A 20,900-nucleotide genomic window follows, 5' to 3' on the forward strand; every position below is an offset into this window, starting at 1 on the left:
GTGGAGACTGCTTCAAATTGGTTCTGTGGATCGCTCCTTTTATACACAATTTACCCATAGGTTTACATGGTACACAAAGGTTTATGGCTTGGTTCCCATAGTTATCCCCCAGAGGGGTCGTTTCGGTCACTTTGATACACACAAGGTCCGGAACATAAGTGCGGAAACATTTGGCGGTTCCCAACTGTAAAACCCATCTTCCCACCATTAGTACATTTCAATCAGCAGTAAAACAGATCGAAGAAGGAACAAGGACAGGTGTGGAGGAAGATGGAGACAGTGGGGGATTGGAAAGGGTGTAAAAAGGGAGGTATCGGGAAAAGCGAGCTACAGTCATCAAAAGGGACGTGCCTAATGAGATGCACGGCTGAGACAATAAACCGGCACGGCGAGATGAGCCTCGAGCGGGGCCATCTGCCTTACAGTATCATCCCCCTCGTCATAAAGACAGTTTCAAAGGACATGTGGCTTCCGCAAGTATCTTGGGAGTCCCAGGGTCGCGAAGCGGACAACGTCCGTTCGCTGGCTACTTGAGGGCAAGAGACAAAATGGATGCCGTATCTAAGGTGGAACCCGTGGGTACAGATAGAAAAACCCACGTAACAAACGAACGGTTTAGGTTAGTACAGCGAAACTGCACACACCCACTAAACTCGTCATTTGCGGTTCATAGATACCAGACTCGACCATTTTCGTGCGAGTCGAAAAACATCACTTACAATTGTCACAGAACCTCAGACGCTCCTTTTGCCCTCATGTAGGCAAGCACTAGTCGGAATCATACTCGATATTCATCAGACCATCTAGATGTTGCTGTAACATAGCTCTGTCCAATCGAGCTTCTTTGGCAACAGGCGGCTGTCTTATACACGTTGTAGCGCAGAGGCCACATAAGGCAGGACCACACTGCACACAAAGGCAGCACGTGAACAGGAACGCCACAACAACTCCGACAATCATCAGAATCTTCCAACCCCAAGTCGACATCAGGCCCCAAAACCACCCAAGCAGCGTCCAACCCCCTACGTCCACGTGTATGGACTCAGAGATTTTATGCAACTTTGAGATGGCTTGATAGACAGTCGGAGCGTTATCAGGAATGAAAATACAGCAGCTCGAATGGATCACCTTGCATACCCCACCTCGATCTGCTAAGATCACGTCTAAAACCATACGGTTTTGTAACGTCATAAGTCTATCCGCCTGAAGTTCTGTGGTGATATTACAGAGGGCACTGGCAGTAATATTAGCTGTCGATTCCACCACTCGAGTCAACTGTCTCAGGTTCCTACTATTAACCATAGGCCCCCAAAACGGGAGGAAACCCTTGAAAAAGTCTCCTGCCTCTTGACCGGCAGTGTCCTCTTCGCTAATTATGCCTCTCACAACTCTAGTCTTGTGATAATCTGCATCTACAGTAAACGTCGGAGGCAACAAATTTGCGATAAAACATGAGCCCACAAAGTCGAAGGGCAACCATGCATACGCACGATCATGGCAGATAAAGTATGTACCCTTGGCAGCCAGAAACACAGGGGACGAGACCATCGGCAATATATAATTTTCAGTGCAAGCACTCTCTCCAAGTCGGGCTTTCGATCTTCGGCCACGACCTATGAGACAAAAATTACCAATGTGGGGTACGACCCATATCGGAGGCGAGCTTTTAAGCTGTTTTTCACTAGTGAACACACTATACTCGCCTCTACTCAAAACCCTATAGGCTTGTACCTCTTCTTCGGGAATAAGCGAGGGATCATAGATATCGCTATCTAAATCCTCTATCGCTATAGACAAAGGCTTCTGATACGAGCCAGGGCCAGAGTAGGGAGAACGTGGTTCTCGAATGGGGTGGAAACCTAGTGCGCTTCGGAACATTCTTTGAAATGCTCGAGCAGAACCCTGGGAACTATACGGTAAAACCAAATATGGAATTCCCTTATCTGTGGTATGTGGCATCAACCCACACACCCAACAATTAGTAGTGTTAACCACTAACTGGTGCTGGTGAAGGAGCTGAATAAAGGAATTATTGCGAAATTCTGCACGTCTAGCCTGCTCGTGTTCGGGTAAGATATGGAAGGAATGAGGAGATACAGTAGAGGTGAATTTAGAGTCAGAAGTAGGAATAGGTGTAGGTATGGCAGAAGGTAAGAAGTACAACATCATATAGTACACCCCACCCACAAAAAATGCAGAAACAATCAAAAACAACACAAATATCTGAAACATAAAACATTTCGTACGACTAAGTCGCTGCAGCTCAAATCTTTGTGCCTGTGCTCTTTCCACATCCATCAGCTTTGAAAACGCCATCCCCTATGACCGTCCGCAACGTTTCTTGACGCACTTCGTTCTGTGTAGCAGTAGTCAATTCCCAGGAGTTCCCAGGAACCGACGGTCTTTAACCTAGCGTCAAGACCTACTAACCAGAAAGAAGTACGCGCGCGGCCCTACGGCCTTTATTTATAATCAATGTCTCTCAGCTGTGGAAGCAAAAATACGTAGGAAAAAACTTTCAATATGTACAAAAAATAATTACAATGATACAGGTGTTCAGACTGATCGTGGAAAACGGGATAATGCAGTTGTCAAGGGACAGAACAGGATCTTTTTATTAGTCTTTAGTGCGGGATCGCAAAAAGTATCGGGTTTTCCCAGGACGTGTCTGCTCGTCAAACAAAGGATCCGTTGAAGAGACAGCGTCCTGCTGATCAGTCGAATGTTCTGGTCTTAAGTCTTTTGATGACAAATGTTCAACAGTGTCTTCCTGCTGCACTGAGGATTCTCCGACAGGTTGTGCGTCGCTGAAAGGAACGAACGCCGGCAATCCTTCGGTTTCAGTTGATGCAATGCCCCTCCTCACCCACGAGTCTGCCGGCAACGGAATAGGGACTTTCTTCGTATGGGTGGCGTGCACCCAGTTTTTCCGCCCCTCAAGACGAACAGCAGTTCTCGTGGCAAGGAGGACCTGGTAGGGTCCGGTGAACCTGGGCTCCAAGTTCTTCTTCCGAGAAAAATTTCTGGTAACCACCCAGTCTCCAGGCTGGAGCTGGTGGCCTGGACCCTCAGTCTGCGTCGGCAGTGCTTCGTAAACCTGTTGGTGAATTAACCTCAGTTTAGCAGTCAAGTCATGTAGATAATCAATCAACATCGGATACTCAAGATCACGGAACACACCCGGTCTAGGGACCCCCCAAACATTTGCAGGACGACCGAACACTATTTCATAGGGACTGAGCCCTACTCGGGAGTGTACGGTTGCCCTTGTTGATAGTAAAGCTAAGGGTAAAGCGTCAGGCCACGAAAGACGAGTCGTAGCCTGAATCTTCGCTAATTTTAGTTTAAGGGTGCCATTATACCCTTCAACCAAACCAGCTGACTGGGGATGATTGGCGCTGTGGAATTTTTGATTAATTCCAAGGCCTTTGCACACACTCTTCATCACACTCCCCACAAACTCACTTCCGTTATCGGACCACACGACCCGAGGCATTCCATACCGAGGAAAGTATTCCTTCAGTAGGATTTTTGCCGTTGACAAAGCAGTGTTGTCCTTGAGAGGATAGGCTTCAATCCATCGGGAGAACGCGCAAACCACAACTAAAACGTATTTCAGGTTATTGCATCGCTCCATATGGATGAAGTCTAATTGAATCACCTCAAAGGGACACGAAGGGGGAGCAAAACTACCAGGAGGAGTTGGGGTTCCCTTACCAGGATTGTATAACATACATACCATACAGTTCTTAACCAATCGTTCAGCACATTTCATGATACCATCATTCTTCCACACAGGAGACAACAACTTGCAAATACCTTTCACGCTAATATGTGCTAACCCATGTGCCATTGTCACAACGGCCAGCACATACGCATCTGGTAACATCCATCTTTTCTGCTCCGACAAATCAATCCAACAACCATTCGCATCCAACTTTCCCGTACTTTCATTCCACTTCTTCTTTTCAGTCTCAGTGGCCTCATTTTGTATCGCCTTCACGCTCTCAATAGTGTCTTCACACATACTCGACTCTGTAGGCCACCTAACTGAACTCGTCACATACATTCGAGTGCTAAGGTTCCGGGCAGTCTCCTTAGCAGTCTCATCCGCAAACGCATTACCACGACCAACATCATCCGTCACCTTACGATGTCACTACATTTAACAATAGCTACCTGCTTAGGCAACGTAAGTGCATCCAAAAGATCATTCACAAGCTGGCCATGCTGAATCTTCGTACCATGCGATGTCAGAAAACCTCTCTCTCTCCACAATCGTCCAAAGCTATGAGCGACGCCAAATGCATACTGACTGTCAGTATACACATTCACACGTTTATCTTTTGCTAACACTCACGCTCTAGTTAAGGCAATCAGCTCCGCAGCCTGGGCAGAATTCTGATTCAATCTCGCAGCTTCCACAACAGTACTCAAAGTTACAACAGCATACGCAGTGGTCACATCACCATTCGGCAATTTAAAACATGAACCATCTACATACAGTGTTCCATCTGGATCTTCTAAAGGAGTGTTTTTAAGGTCCACTCGACCTTTTGTTTCCTCCTCTGTTCGCAAATAGCAGTCATGGGCTGCTATTTCATCTGACTCTGTACTAATGGGTAACAAAGTTGCCGGGTTCAGAACATTGCAACGTTTTATCTGAATATGACTTGCCAGAAGCGTCAACTCGTATCCGGACAACCTCGCACTTGTCAAGTGCTGAGTTTTCGTACGATTTAAAAGAGTGTCGACTGCATGCAGAACCATCACCGTAAGCATATTATCCATGACCAATCCTGCTGATTGTCGGATGGACACCGCAGCTGCCGCTGTTGCTCTCAAACAACTCGGCAATGCTCTAGCTACCGGGTCCAAGGTCGAGGAAAAATATGCACATGGACGTTGCTTACCACCAAAAGGTTGCGTTAAGACGCTCAAAGCACAACCTTCCCTCTCGTGAACATATAACGTGAATGGCTTACTGTAGTCAGGAGTACCTAACACAGGAGCCGAACACAATGAGTCACGCAGTTCTGAAAAACTTTTCTGACATTCTTCCGTCCATGGTAAAGGAGTAGAAACATCCTTGCACGTAAGAGCCACCAATGGTTTCGCTAGCAATGAAAAATTTGGAATCCATTGCCTGCAGTACGACGTGATACCTAGAAAGGCACGCACATCTCTTTGTGTTGCTGGCACAGTCATGCGCGCAATTGCTGCAATTCTCTCTGGGGTCAACCGCCTTCCCTCCTTTGACAATAAGTGACCTAGATAGGTTACTTCTTGACAACAATATTGGAGTTTAGAAGGTGACACCTTGTGATGTAAGTCACAGAGATGCTGCAGCAACGACACCGTAGCAATTTTGCAAATGTCCTGAGTATCTGCAGCTACCAATAAGTCATCGACATATTGGATTAAGGCCGCACCAGCCGGCAACATAAACGCATCCAGTTGACCCTTCAAGGCTTGGCTGTAAATCGATGGACTCTCACAGTAGCCTTGAGGAGCGCGTTTAAACCGGAAGCTGCGCCCACCAAGAGAGAAACCGAAAAGGTCTCTGCTCTCCTCTGCGATCGGGATGCTGAAGAACGCATTCTTCAGATCGATCACCGAAAACCAAGACGCAGATGCTGGAATCAAAGTCAGTAGCGCCGTGATGTCAGGCACAACAGGGAACTGAGGAATCACAATTTTATTAACCTCCCGTAAATCGATAACAAAACGATAAACAGGTGGTTTCGAAGGATCAGTACGTTTTAAAATAGGCAGTACAGGGCTGTTGCACACGTTTCCCCGAGTCTCTTCAATAACGTCTTTGTCGATCAAATCATAGATGATCGCTAATAGTGCTCGTTCACCATCAAGAGAAATACGATACTGGGGAATACGTGGCAATCGCACATTGGATTTCAACTGAACAACATAAGGGGAGATGTCAAGCAGGCCCACATCATTGGGGCCTGTTGCCCACAAAGATTCAGGAAGGGAGCTCAATTCCGGTGGAAGCTTATCAAGAGACAAGTACATAGGAGAGACAACCTTCTCTCCCAACGTAAGCTTTACACCCGCAGGAGAACAATATAGAGTTGCATACAAACGTTTTAGCAAATCCAGACCCAGGAGATTTTCACCACAACCAGTAGTCAAAATCAACGGAGCTTCGAGCTCACGTGGCCCAATTGTAAGAGGCAAAGGGCGTGAAACTGGATTGCTAACGGGGGCGCCAGAGAATCCAACGGAAACATTTGTTAAGCCAGACAAAGGTGCGCCAGGGAGTTTCGAATGCATAATGGAACTTTTCGCTGCACCAGTGTCCAACAGAAAAGGCTCAACGACGCCCGATGTAGCAACTGCGACGTAAGGCCCTCTCTGATCAACCGGAACTGATACCACTCCCTCTCCTTGTCTATGGCTGTCCTAGTAATTACTGTCATCAGTTCCCTGATCGACGTAATAATCGTCTACATTGTACTGCACAGATCGTCCTTGCGATGATCCACGTTGATCAAAACAGTTATTAGAATTCGATTGGTTATCTGAACGATCATTTTGAACACCGCGTCCCCTACCGCGTGATGTCTGTTGAGAACCACCACGACCTCCTCTAGATGAATTACCACTATTACGGTCGTTCAAAACAGGACAATTGAATTTTATATGACCCTCCTGTCTACAATAGGCACACTGATTGTACCCTAAAGAGGATCTCTGGGAAGAGGAGTCATTTCTAGATTGCGGTCGGTTAGATTGCGACTGCGATCTATTTTGTTGCGAAGCATTCTGATTCGAACGTGGAGGATACGCTTGCTGTAACAACACTTTAGTTTTAAGCTCTTTCGTCTTTTTATCAGCGCGGTCATTCTCTTCTTTCTCTCTATTCTCATAATATTGTGCTGTGGCCAATATCTGAGCTGAGGTAGAAACAGCCCATGCACTTTCTGAATTCTTCAATTTATTGCTCAAATCGGGCAATAAGTTAGAGACAAATTTATCCACAAACAACCGTTGGCCACCCTCAGTACCCATATCCTGACCACTATGGTCGATGAATGCCTCCTCGAATCTCGTAAAGAAGTCAGAGACACTCTCGTCCTTCTTCTGTTTACAAGCCGACAATTTGTCCCAATTCACCCTCATAGCTGGCATAAGAGTTTTCATTAGCGTAATTATTCGTTGAGGAAGAGCAGCAATCAACTGCTCGGGTTGAGCACCACCAGTTTGTAACCCATCAGCCGCTATAAGGGCAGCCCAATCACCGCCTAATTCGTTCGGATGGTTCTCCTGACGAATCTTAGCCCAAACCGGTTGCGGTACTACATTGCCAAACAGCATATCAATATCGGCAAGATTCATTATCGTAGCATCTACGAGCTGCGATAACTCTTTATAATACCCTGTAGGATTTTTGCGAGGGTCAGGCAAAGATTGCTTCACCTGCAACACTTCTGATCGTTTCCACGGGAGATGAATCCATACTCTCTGGAAATGCGGCAGAGTTGGCGGTGCTCGGGTGGCATCACCTGGCATCCATACTGGTGGAACTTCACGCATAGGAAACTGGCCAGACGCATCTAACTGCCTCTCAACGTCCTCAACAAACAGAGCTTGAGGTATAGGAGTGGGACGGAAAGATAGCAACCGCTCAACAGCACGTCGAACGTTAGTATCCACTATCAGTCCATTCGAGAACTGGAGCTGTAGATCAGACAAAGCGGACAGCACCTCGTCAGGTGCATCGGCAGATATCTGATCACGAAGGACCTTACACATTTCCTCGAACACAAATCTTTGGGTTGGTATATTGAATTGACAGAACGTATCGAGTACAACACGTGGTGGATTTCTAAGAGGATGTGTCATCCAACCCATCGCCATATTATATAGCGAAGCGCGTTCCCTGTTACCAGGAAGCTGACTACGTCTCTGAGGACCATCTGAACCAGCGGACCCAAGAACAGGTCCGAGAGAATGAAAGAAGTTAGCCGCAACAGGAGAAGTACGACTACGAACAGAGGGAGAAGTATAGGACACAGGACTGACAAGGGAAGAGGTAGAAACAGAGGCAACAACCGGAGTTAACAAAACAGGAGCAGTAGCGGGAGCAGGAGTATGCGGAAGTCGAGGAGCAGTGGGAATAGCAGTAGGCAAAGGAGCAGGAACAGTCGGAAGAACGGGTGCAGGTTGAGGAACAGGCTGAGGAACAGGTGGAGGAGCAGGTACAGGGGGAACCACTGGAGCAGCGGTACCCTGTACATACGGAGGTGGTGACTTCAGAAGATAAGATATTAAAGGATCCTCAACTGGTTCTTCCTTCTTATCCGACTCCGTAGGCAAAACAGGATAGCATTTATCTATGGACATACGCTGTAGCCTATCGAACACTTCCTTTTCCTTATCCTCCTTATCACGCTGAAACTGCTCTGCTTTCTTTACAATGGTAGCAACACCATCTCTCTGATTTTGTTTAGTCTGTCTGATTTCTTTCTGTCGGGCTTCTTTACGCCACAACCGAAAGGCATCAAACATGGCCGGCCTTGACTTTTTCGCAAATAATTTAGCCTCTAGATTATCTAAGATTGGAGTCTCAAAACTACCATGAGGTGGCCAACTAAGGACACCATCCTTCTTAGTATACCGAATCCAGTAATCATTAAAAGTAATCGGGCCCAATCCGTGCTTACTGTACAGTTCATAAGTGGGAGTTCCAACCGGAGGTATCGGACACGAGTCCTCCAGTCGGGAATCCGTGCCACAACGTCTGAAACAACTAAACAAAGTACTACGACCAGGCATCTTGCACACTAGCCGAGTTTCACAAACTTCAAGGGCTACGGGATTTACCAAGTCCCAGCAAAGAGCGAAAACCCTCGGTTTTTGGCGTCTGCAGTCGTCAAATATCACAACAAAGTACCAAGAACCACACATGCAATGGAACCATGCAACAACTAAGAACCACAACCAAGAACTCTGGGAGCGACCCACAAATACTTAACTCAAAGATCGATGGCGTCACCAGGAAGGCCCGTCAATCGTCTCGCTATACCAAGGTCTACGCCAGGCGCCAAAACAGGTCTACAGTCAGGGCAGCAGTCCGTCGCAGCCGTCAGGAGGCGGGAATCTTCGCGGGAAAAGTCTTCGGGCCACTTATTTCGACAACAGGATCGATGAAGCGGAGTGCACCTTCCCTCGGAGATTTCACACGAAGTTCCTCACGATCGTCGGGCTTGGACCGGTACCACTGATGCAGCCCCACGTTGGGCGCCAACTGAAGGACTGGGTTATTTAAGACCCAGCGGTGCCAGGGAACAACACCTGAAACCTTCGTGGGTAACCTGCTCCGGCGTACAAGTGACAGAGACACGGGACACTTCCTTCGGCGTCAAAGATTCAAGCTTTATTTACTGCAGGGAACACAGAAATCACGGCAAGTACAACATGTGCTACTTGTGGAGACTGCTTCAAATTGGTTCTGTGGATCGCTCCTTTTATACACAATTTACCCATAGGTTTACATGGTACACAAAGGTTTATGGCTTGGTTCCCATAGTTATCCCCCAGAGGGGTCGTTTCGGTCACTTTGATACACACAAGGTCCGGAACATAAGTGCGGAAACATTTGGCGGTTCCCAACTGTAAAACCCATCTTCCCACCATTAGTACATTTCAATCAGCAGTAAAACAGATCGAAGAAGGAACAAGGACAGGTGTGGAGGAAGATGGAGACAGTGGGGGATTGGAAAGGGTGTAAAAAGGGAGGTATCGGGAAAAGCGAGCTACAGTCATCAAAAGGGACGTGCCTAATGAGATGCACGGCTGAGACAATAAACCGGCACGGCGAGATGAGCCTCGAGCGGGGCCATCTGCCTTACAGTATCACCCCCCTCGTCATAAAGACAGTTTCAAAGGACATGTGGCTTCCGCAAGTATCTTGGGAGTCCCAGGGTCGCGAAGCGGACAACGTCCGTTCGCTGGCTACTTGAGGGCAAGAGACAAAATGGATGCCGTATCTAAGGTGGAACCCGTGGGTACAGATAGAAAAACCCACGTAACAAACGAACGGTTTAGGTTAGTACAGCGAAACTGCACACACCCACTAAACTCGTCATTTGCGGTTCATAGATACCAGACTCGACCATTTTCGTGCGAGTCGAAAAACATCACTTACAATTGTCACAGAACCTCAGGGGTCAGGTTGTTTATTGGCCAAGGGTCAGGGTTTAAGGGCTCACAGCGGAGGGGCTGGGGTTTGATCATACCCACGCATCCCTTTGCCAATCATGCCTTGACCACGAAATTGCGTTGTTCAGATGCTTTTGTTGTTTGGGTTGCGTTGTAGAGGCACGCGTGGTTTAGCCATGCCTGGTAAAGGATTGCGTTGTTCAGATGCATTCATTGTTCGGGCTGCGTTGTAGAGGTACGCGTGGTTTAGCCATGCCTGGTAAAGGAATGCGTTGTTCAGATGCATTCATTGTTCGGGCTGCGTTGTAGAGGTACGCGTGGTTTAGCCATGCCTGGTAAAGGAATGCGTTGTTCAGATGCATTCATTGTTCGGGCTGCGTTGTAGAGGTACGCGTGGTTTAGCCATGCCTGGTAAAGGAATGCGTTGTTCAGATGCATTCATTGTTCGGGCTGCGTTGTAGAGGTACGCGTGGTTTAGCCATGCCTGGTAAAGGAATGCGTTGTTCAGATGCATTCATTGTTCGGGCTGCGTTGTAGAGGTACGCGTGGTTTAGCCATGTGTGCCACTGTCATGCAACCAATCAGCTGCCCCAATATAAGATGTGTCCCTTATTCCGTCAGCTCCCCCAGTTTTAACTGTTTTCAGCAGCACCCCAATTTTAATTCCGCTTCATCAGTGCCCCCAGTACGGCTTCTTTCAAAGCTCCATTGCTTCCCCCACTTGCAGAGGACATTACAGTGTTTCTTAACACCTTTTATCTTTCTAGTAGTTACCGGCGAGGATGCTGGAAAAGGTTGTAACGAATAAACTCACCCAGCTCTATGCATAGTGTTGTAGTCTTTTGCGGGTTTTATGAAAGTAGTGTAATGTAATGTAGTGAGTAAAATTTTGGTGATTTAACATAGTGATGAGAAATTAACCAAAAGTCACAGTTGGAGCCTTCGCTCGTGTACGAGATAGAGCAGTCGTTGGGCCTGTGAGGAGCTCACCCGGCTTCATTCTCAAAGCTAGCTACTTGCTTCTGTAATTTTGACTCGCATGCTATCTTCTTTTGGAGTGCAAAACAGCTTTTGTAATGCAGAAAGATTGGTGTCAGACTCGTAAAACAATTTACGCACACCGAGGATTCATTGTGAGTAAATCCACTCCTGACGGGTTGTCTTTTGAGGACGGGTGTGGCGGGTAAATTTGTGACACTATTACACACCTGCAAATTTGGGGTTAATCTCAAACTCCCCTAAAGTCCCTTCCCGCCCTGAAAACAGAGATGTAATAAAGACGCGGGCAAGAATAAACACCTTTCGAGACCAGCAAGTGGGAGACACTCTCAAAATTGATGGGAGCTAGAGGGGGTTTCTGCACTAGGACTTTTTTTTCACCTCGACCTGATCTGTCTTTTCTCACCCGGACCTGATCTGTCTTTTCTCACCCGGACCTGGTCTGTTTTTTCTCATACAAAATCATATTTTTGTCTGAGAAAAACGAATTAACTATTTTTTTTTTCAGGAATACGCCTGAAACGCTGCAAGTGCCACACAGGTTTACAGCTTAATGTAGGAAAGTTTTGTGAATACGGACCGCATTGTACAGTCGTAGTCTTTGAAGATTGGAAGCGCAGGAGTGCAGATTAACAACTGTTTTTCAAGAACGAGGCCTACGTTGTAAGTATGAGTGCTACCGATACCAAAGTGCTGTGTCACGGTTTCTTAGAAGGGACGAGCCACTTATCAGAAGGCCCTGCACAGGCCAGCTTGCATCTCCGATGACTCATCAAACATGCAGGCTCTTGGAAGTGCTGCGTCATGCTTGCTTTACTAGTTTACTAGTCAGCTTGGCCTTCTCGTATGCCGAGTCAGACTTCAATAGAGAGAAATCTTTGAAAAACATGCTTTTACCGCTGCTACCTCCACGCCCGGCGCAGTTGTCGTGTAGGCCAGATAGCCAAGTCATTAAAAGGTCAAGATACAATTAAGTTGCGCGGACCAGTCTGGTAATAGTGACTCAATTGCATACCTGTACATCAAGGAGAGGGCTTCGACCGTCAAGTCCGTGCAGAGTATATTTATTTAAATGCCTTAGCAGAATGTTTGTCCAACAGTGAACAGCATATAAAGGATTGTAATGGGAGCCACACAATTAGGATATACTTTTGTAGGGGAAGGGGGTCAAAAGCTGATTGTTAGTTGGAGGAGGCTGGTTGATTGTGGCTACTAAAATGTACTGTTATTAAAGGCAAAGCGCATTCCCAAAAGATCTGATTCACAAAGTGCACCTATCATGACCAACCCCCTATGCGGTCGGTTCTTACTCTCCATGTATACATTAATGGGTGTTCACTTGATACTCATTGTCCATGAGGGAGCTTCTGATGTCAGCAGCTCCCTGGATGGGTAGTGCTGGGGTGCCAGGTTCATGCCCTGCGTGAATCAAGTATTGGGTGTACACTTAATGCTTGTGGTCCATTCAGGTGGCATGTGAGGGACCGTCTGTTGTTGACAGGCCCTCGATACTTATGGTCCATTCACGTGGCATGTGAGGGACCGTCTGTTGTCGACAGGCCCATGATACTTGTTCACGGGGTGGAATGTAAGGGACCTTCTGTTGTCGACAGGCCTTCGATACTCGTTCTCGGTGGTGGAATTTGAGGAACCTTCTGATGTCAGCAGCCCCCTTGATGGGTAGCGCAATGTCATCAGCTCCACGCCCTGCACCAATAAAATATTGGGCGTGTCCTTGGTACACGTCCATGTGGATGGAATGTGAGCGACCCCTGATGCCAGCAGGCCCCTGGTTAGGCAGTACAAGGGCATCAGGGACATATTCTGCATGAACAAAGTATTGCGTGTGCACTCCGTAATGGTTATCCACTCCGATGGGGTGTAGCGGGCCTTCTGATGTCAGCAGACCCCTCGTTGAGGAGTGCAAAGGCGGAAGGGCCATAAGCCTGCATGAAAAAAGTATTGCGTGGGCGCATTGTACTTGTTGTCCATATTGGTAGAATGTGAGGGACCTTCTGGTTGGAGCAGGTCCCTGGTTAGGCAGTGGAAGGGTGGCAGCAACATGCCTCGCATGAATAAAGTATTCTGTGCGCTTTATACGTGTTGTCCATATGGTTGTAATGGGGGGGGGGGGCTTCTGATGTCAGCAGATCCCAGTTAGGGAATGGGATGGCAGCAGTGCCGTCCCCTGCATGATTAAAGTATTGTGTGTGCGGTTGATATTCGTTGAAATGTGAAGGACCTTTTGATGTCAAACGGCTGGTACGCCCCTACCTGGAAGTCTGCATTGATCACATTTTAGAAGGAGCTTAAAGGGTCCACCATCTGAAATACTATTTTTCCATTTTAACAGCTAATAAAAGGGTCAAGGGTAAAATTCAAATGGTTATTCAGAACTTAAATGCATCTATGTGGGCTCTGTAAGGAGGGCAGACTGCACATGCGCTAGTATATCTTCATTTTCGCCATCACCCTTTCACCATCACCCAGTAACACCAGTGTGTAAATGGTGCCGGTGACTGTCATTCTGGGTTCCAAGCCGGGTGCAGCACAGTTATTGATCGCTGCTGGCATTCACTGTCTGCCCCTGCATGTTGTTTGCTGCTCTTTCGTGACCTCTTGGTTGCCTTTGACTATTGTGTCCTCATTTCACTTTTGAGGAACAGTGTGGTCCTTGGTAGTAAGCTTGTTTCTTTCCTGAGCAAATGTTTCCATCAGTTCAGATTTGGAGGCACTTGTTCTTGGGAATTGCTCCAGCTAACCACCTTTTCCATTCCGGGTTGGTATTAAGCGCCAAGATGCTCCTTGGAGTGATAGAACGCGCTATAGAAGAGCTATTTTACATTACATTACATTACGGTGTAAGACCGCACCACAGGGTGCCGAGTGTTCGATCCAGGAAGCTGCTTCGTTAATTTTGTCTATGGATTCTCTGGTGGCTCTTATTACCCAGGGGGCATCTCAGTCTACCATGTACCCATTTATAATTAAGGCTCTACACCAGAAAAGCACCTTTACAATTGAGGAAAGTGAATTCCATTGGTGAGCTCTTCCCATACTCTGTACTTAAATATGATGAACTGAAAAAAACAGGGCATACCTAAAGGGCATAACTCCCCTACCACATGGGAACACTGATTATTCAGCTTATAAACAGTATTGATTGAAACAATAATTGTATTTCTATTTTTTGGGACACTTTTTATGTATCAGATTGTTTAACTTTAATTAAACATGATGATGTACTGAGTGATATATAGTTTTGCCAATTGATTATATTTCGTGTCTTTTCAAGCATTTGTCTAGTATCATGTGTATATGTACTCATGAGAAAATGTACCAAAGACATTGTATCAACTTGTGGTTAATTTAAAGGGCTATTCATTTGAGTCTTGCATATTGTTACAATTGGCCCTTTTTGCAGGGTCACCCGCAAATGCTTTGTCTTCACCTTCCTGAACCCATTTTTGTTGACTTTTATGACTATGCGGACTTTACCACTGCTAATAAGTGCTAAAGTGCTTGTGCTCTCTCCTTCAGGCATGGTGAAATGGGCATACACCCAATTGGCACAGTTAATTTACTTGTATGTCCCTAGGAAAGGGGTACTATATGTAAATTAAATGCTGCTAGTGAGCCTGCAGCACTACTTGTGCCACACTTAAGTCGCCTTTTAAACATGTCTCAGGTCTACCATTGTAGCTTGTGTATGGAGTTTCAAACTGCCATTTCGACATGGCAAAGTAAACATTTTGCCAGGCATAAACTTTCCTCTCTAATACTTAAGTCATCCTTAGGGTGGGTTCTAAACAACCCAGAGGGGAGGGTGCAGTGTACTTAAAAAGTTGGAGAGGCAGGAATTTCCAAGTACCTCTGGGGGTGGAAACCTCCTGTATCTTCTCCCTACTTCAAAGTGGGCAGCTAGTTTAATTACTCACCAGTTGACCGCAACAGGCAATGGGAATGGGTAGGATGATATGGTGTAGCATGAGTGGGCGCAGGGCCTGGTAACCCAACCCGAAGAGCAACACTCTGGGGAGGAGAATGACTCATCTCCTGTATTGGAACACCCAACTAGAGCGGAGCGGCGTGTCTTCACAAGGCTTGTCCCCAGAGGAGCTGGCTGTTCAGGCTGCAGATGTTCAAACTCAAAATTGAGGAAAAGAAAGCCAAGGCCGATAGAGCCTTTGGCGGAAAATAAATTGGCCATAGAGGCTCAGAATAGGACACTGACTCTTGAAAGGAGCCTCAGAGTTGGATTTTAGAGCCAGACAGACGTAGTTCAGGAGTAAGGGTGGCAGCATACCCACACTGCCCTTTGGAGACAAGAGGGTCCACATTCGAAAGGATCTGGATTCCAAAGGTGCCAAACTTTGTTGTGAAGATGAGATGACATTGACAAGTGGTTAAAAGCCTGTGAGGGTGCTCTGGAGATTAATAGGATTTCTGAGGAGGCCTGGGGGCTAGTCTCTGGGGCACATGCTTATCAAATGAAGTGAATCCCTACTGGCCCTAGAGAAGGGGACAGGATGAGGTCCCCCCCATGAAGGACATCATTGTCAGGAAGTATGGTCTCACCCCAGAAAAGTACAAACAGACATTAGTGACAGCCAGAAACTGCCCCATCAGTCTTGGGTGAATAGTGTAGAATCCTTTTGCAAGGCCCTGGATGGTTGTGAGAAGGGCTTTGATGTGCATGATTACAAGGGGTGGTACAATTTGGTGACCAGAGAACATGTTTTATTCCATCAGTGGTGTTTAATATCCTTTTACACATATGTACTGATTAATGATGTTTTATTTCATGTGTAACGGTGGATTAATGTATTGCACGCATTCGCACTTTAATGGTCGTAATGACCGAGTAAAGTTTAATGAATGAATGAAGAGAGCACATGTTCAGTATTTGTTTTTCAGAGCTGCGCCAACACCTGGTTGATAGTAAGCTCATTAACACTAGGGAGCTTGCTAAGGAAGCGGACCTCTGGCTCAGCACCAGGGGCCATACGTAGGTACCAGGAAGTGACCCAAGAAGGGTGATTCAGGTTCCCCCAGCAGAGTGAGGGGAAGGTCAAAGGTGACCCATGCAAGTCCCTGAGTAAGGTGAGGGGAAAGAGTTCCCAAGCCCCTTCTGAGAAACAGACAGGGGGATTTCTGGAGGGTGGTGGTCCAGCACGCCCCATTTACAGCCCCACTGCTTTCAGAGTTCCCAGTTAGGAGACAAGCAGGGGGACTCTATCTGTCTTAATAAAGCCCCCGCTGGTGGGAATTCGACAGGCGTGGCCATTTTGGGCCGAGGGTACTTGCCCCTTTCCCCTGTTTAGCCACAGGGTACATACCCTAGTTGGAGCACCAGTTTCAGGATACCACCCCTGAACTGGGAGGAGGTTGAGTGGACGTAGGGTGCCTAACACCTGGGGATGTTGCCTCCACTCTGAGAAACATCAGAGGTCAAAGATCCCTCAGTAGCCTATAAGGCACTCCTAGCTAGCCCCAAGGTTGAAAGAGATGCCTACCCATTTTCCCCCACTAGGAATTTCCACCTGGCAGTGGATGGTCTGGGGCCTCGTTCTTAACACTGACACTTGCCAATGGCCTCTGTTGGTTACTGTCCTTTTAGGCAGAATGTTCCTTGGGTGAGGACAGAAGTGTGACCCAAGACGCTGAGGGGGCCACATCATTTGGTTGGCTACGGTGGTACTGTCTGCCTACTGGGATGCATTTTTTGAGCAAGTTAAGGTAGGGTGCTGCACAGATGAGACCCACAAGTGAGTATAAGGGTTCTCTATGGGCCTGGTCAGTGGCTCAGATGTGTGTCGATAGAGGTATCCAACTGAATTTGGACAGTTATAGAACTGACAAGTGACCCTGCATAAAGGGCATTCGCCAATGTTCTATCACCTTAGCAGGAAAGCCCATCAAGGTATTGATAAGTCTACCCTGGCTTTTGGCTGGAGTGGGGGTGGTTATGTTGGACTTGGCTCTTTCTGCATGGTCACTGACAAACCTTTTGCCTTCACTCTTGTGTTTTCTGAACCCATTTGTGTTACTTTTTTAGGACTTAGCTCTCTTTAACACTGCTAATCAGTGCTAAAGTGCTTGTGCTGTCTCCTTTAAACATGGTAAAATGGGAATACATGAAAATTGGCACATTTAGTTTGGTTGTGTCCTTGAAGCATGATCTCGCAACCCTCCGCAAACCAAGATTTAAGGTACTTTGCTCAGTGGGCCTTATTCACAGAATCTGGCCTTTTGCCACTGCACAAAAGGCTTTTCCTGTGTACCAAACACTATTTGCGATTCGTAACCTATTGACGAATCACAAATACGGTTTACGATTCAGTATTAGGAAGGGACATGTTTGGGGCATCCCTTCCTAATACCGAATCGCAGTGGTATGTAAGAATGTTTTTCCACTTCAAGTTGGTGGTAACCCTTCGCAAATGGGAAAGGACCCCAGAGGACCTCTTCCCCTTTGTGAATAGTAGTACAAACATTTTTTTCAGAGCAGGCAGTGGTCCCACTTACTACTGCCTACTCTGAAAAAAATGAAAAGAAAAGTTTTCATTATGTTATTTTTTTAAAGGAAAACGGGCTACATTTAAAAAGGAAATGATTGCTTTATTCAAAAGCAGTCACGGACATGGTGGTCTGCTGACCCCAGCAGGGCTCCATGCCCGTGATTTTAATGACTCCTAATGGGAGGCAAATAGCGACCTACCTCATTAATTTTCATATGGTAGGTCGATTTGCGACCCCCTAGGAATCACTAAGTGAAACTCCCTGGAGTTTCATACATTAGGAATAGCAATTACCTAATTGGGATTTGCAGAAAATCGCAATTAGGTAATCGCTATTCATAGTATTGAGAAATGTGGCCCAAAATGCGTAAACATTTGATTAATTTCTCTGTGTATTTAAGTGCTGTGTATCGTGTGCCCCTGCTGAGATTATTTCAGTGTCATTGAATGTGGTCTCTTCGTCTCCTCTATAGGCTAACGCAGATCCGTCTGTCATAAACTGTTTGCACACCTTGTCGCGCCGCATTGCAATCGTTCTGCAGCACGAGGAGCGACGCTGCCAGTACTTGACCAGGGAAGCCAAGCTCATTTTAGCCATTCAAGACGAGGTGTCTGCTATGTCTGAGAGTAAGTCTAGGGTTTGCTTCACTTACGCCTACGTTTATGTGACTTTGATGGTAGGCGTGCTGTAGAGGAAACCATGGATCTCCAGCACCTAAGCCCCAAATCCTGTATCTTGGCTGAGGGGAACTCAAAACTAACCCATATTTTCGATGTCTTGCATTGTTTTGTATTCGTATACACAATCTGTATTAAAAAGAACTCTGTATGCTATTGTGTATTTTATTGTGTGATGAACTGTCGTCTGAAACTGGGTTTTTAGAAATTTAACTGGGTGTCCAATGTAGAAGCCAATTGTTATTTAACTTTTTAAAGATCTAATCCTTTTGTGTTTTTTTTTAATGGACCTGGCATCCAGATGTATTTAAGTACATCTAATAATTTGACACATGCACGTTTTACTTATTAGTACATGAATTTCATAGTGGGTGGAAATTTCATTTAAAGAGCTGACCCCATTATTAAGTCACGTGCTAATCGATATACTGCTACCGAATATCTCCAGACAGTCGCAACAAACTTTCTTGCACCTAAAATGAACATTGTCTCCATTGTCACTTAATATTGTTCAATATTTTCTGTTGATCATTTGTGTAAATGATTTGGAAATTATGATAATGTATCCATCCATACTTAAAATGTCATAGAAACATTTTTCAAAGTCAGGTTAGACATTTAAAACCAATTAGTCCTTGTTCAATGCCCACTCTGCTCATCATTTTTATTATTTTGTAGGTGACCAAAGCAAGATGTGTTATTCGAGCTCCAGTTATTGATTCTAAATGAAGTATGTAGATGAAGCATCCAGCTGACTAAAGTCCAGTATTTTAATGACAGCCACTTCCAGTAGGACATCTCTGGGTCTGTCATGATATGGAGAGGAAAGCTATCAGGCCTAGCTGATCATTCTATAGATCTGGCAGATATAAATTCTACAACATTGGCGCCTGGGGACGCTTAGCTCATCTGCAATATGTGTAGAATAATCCTGGAATTCTCTGGGTCCCATGGTGTAGCAGAGATGTTTTGTATAAAGTCTTGGAGCCAACAAAAGCAGCATTACCGATGGCTTTGCAGAGAACTAAATATGTACTGGAGCTAGGTGACCTAAGTTTTCCACACTTTGGGTGGAAAATTGACAGATCCCCAGGAGATATTTTCGAGATTTATCAGCCTTTAAAATGAAAAGGAATAAAGCCATGTTCTATCCAGGGTCTGGACTTCTGAATCCTGATGTCCCTGAACACTGAGGTCTAGGGACACTTTGGGGAAACACACATGTTATAAACAATTGTTTATATATTGTTTATTGTACCCAAACTTGCAGGTTGGGAATAACAGTATAACAACCAACATTTGCTCAAAATATGACAGTAAAGGACTTATAGTTCTTACCCCATATGTGTAAGAGAAAAAAAGGGCTAACCTGGAGACCTATATACATTTAGATGGACTAACCCGCTGGCAAACGGAAGAAAAGAAAACATTGATTTCCACTTGAAAACTGTATGTGGTAGGAGGTCTGGAATCCTGCACAGTGGAGTTGTGGGTTAGTGGCGCTGTGGGGTAGTCCGCAACCTTGTGCCTTTGGTGTCAGCCTTGTATGGCTGTCTCTCACCTCCCTGTACCATTGCTGTTGAACGCCATAATGGGTCTGCTCAGTGGGCGCTCATCTTCAGCAGTCACTGCCTCTGGTTCATGCATGCGGATACTCGTTTTTGGCAGTTGTGACCCCAGGCCGATGCAGGTGGGTGGTCATCTTCAGAAGTTGCATCCCTGGTCTCATGCAGACGGCTGGTCCCGGACATACACCACAGCCAGTCAGCGGCCTTTCCTGTCCTTGGGGACCTGCGGCGAGACTGATAGCATGATGACATTCTGATGCATAGCTTCTTCTTACAACTCATGACCAACACTGTAGATGCAGACTCAGAAACCTCTCACGACTCCATGTACCCAATGGCAGTGATAAGTGGTAGCCCTGTATCCACCTTTCCACACTTCAATGTCTGGGTGTCTACCCCACAGTGAGAGGAATGCATTCAGTACACTTCCACTATCTGTGGAAGCTGTACTCACCGTCCATCTTGAGCCATGCCAACCTAGGGGCTATTCAAAATGGATGCAGCAGGGGCCTGTACGCACACGCTCACCGTACAAAGTGCTAATGGCACACGCTACACATCCACTGTACTTGACACAGGGGTCAGGTGTTCTTGTTAAAGCCGAACTTTACACGAGTAGGGTGAGTAGACTCATTAAGCTGCATGCACAGACAAATAGGTGTGCCCATAACAGAGAATTCACTAATCTTGTTACACAGCCACCACCGCTTTATGTGACTAATATAGGACAATGACAGTAGTTATAGCCCTACAATGAGGAAATGCTTGGTGTGCACTTCCAGGTCACATAGCAGGTTCTCAAATTCTTATGCTGAAGACAGGCCCAGGTCTCTACTAATTCAATAGATTAACTTGATTGCAGGGCCAAGCAAAAAGTCAGGATACCAGCTTCACAAGCAGCCAGACACTCATGGCAGGGGTGCTCGCCCTTGTACCATGCAGGGGGCAT

At 46.3% G+C, this 20,900-nt stretch overlaps 1 protein-coding gene across 2 annotated transcripts in view; it reads left to right on the top strand.

The window, feature by feature from the left end:
• The window catches only part of NPRL3 (NPR3 like, GATOR1 complex subunit), a 426,334-nt gene that overhangs the window by 179,096 nt on the left and 226,338 nt on the right, over positions 1-20,900 (top strand). For both annotated transcript variants that reach the window (XM_086941146.1, XM_086941147.1), the window contains one exon: positions 18,179-18,332. In XM_086941146.1, the coding sequence (XP_086797272.1) occupies positions 18,179-18,332 (154 nt within the window). The remainder of the gene's footprint in view (positions 1-18,178; positions 18,333-20,900) is intronic.

This window comes from Lissotriton vulgaris, chromosome 10 (genome assembly GCF_964263255.1).
Source record: "Lissotriton vulgaris chromosome 10, aLisVul1.2, whole genome shotgun sequence".
NCBI classification, from domain to species: domain Eukaryota; kingdom Metazoa; phylum Chordata; class Amphibia; order Caudata; family Salamandridae; genus Lissotriton; species Lissotriton vulgaris.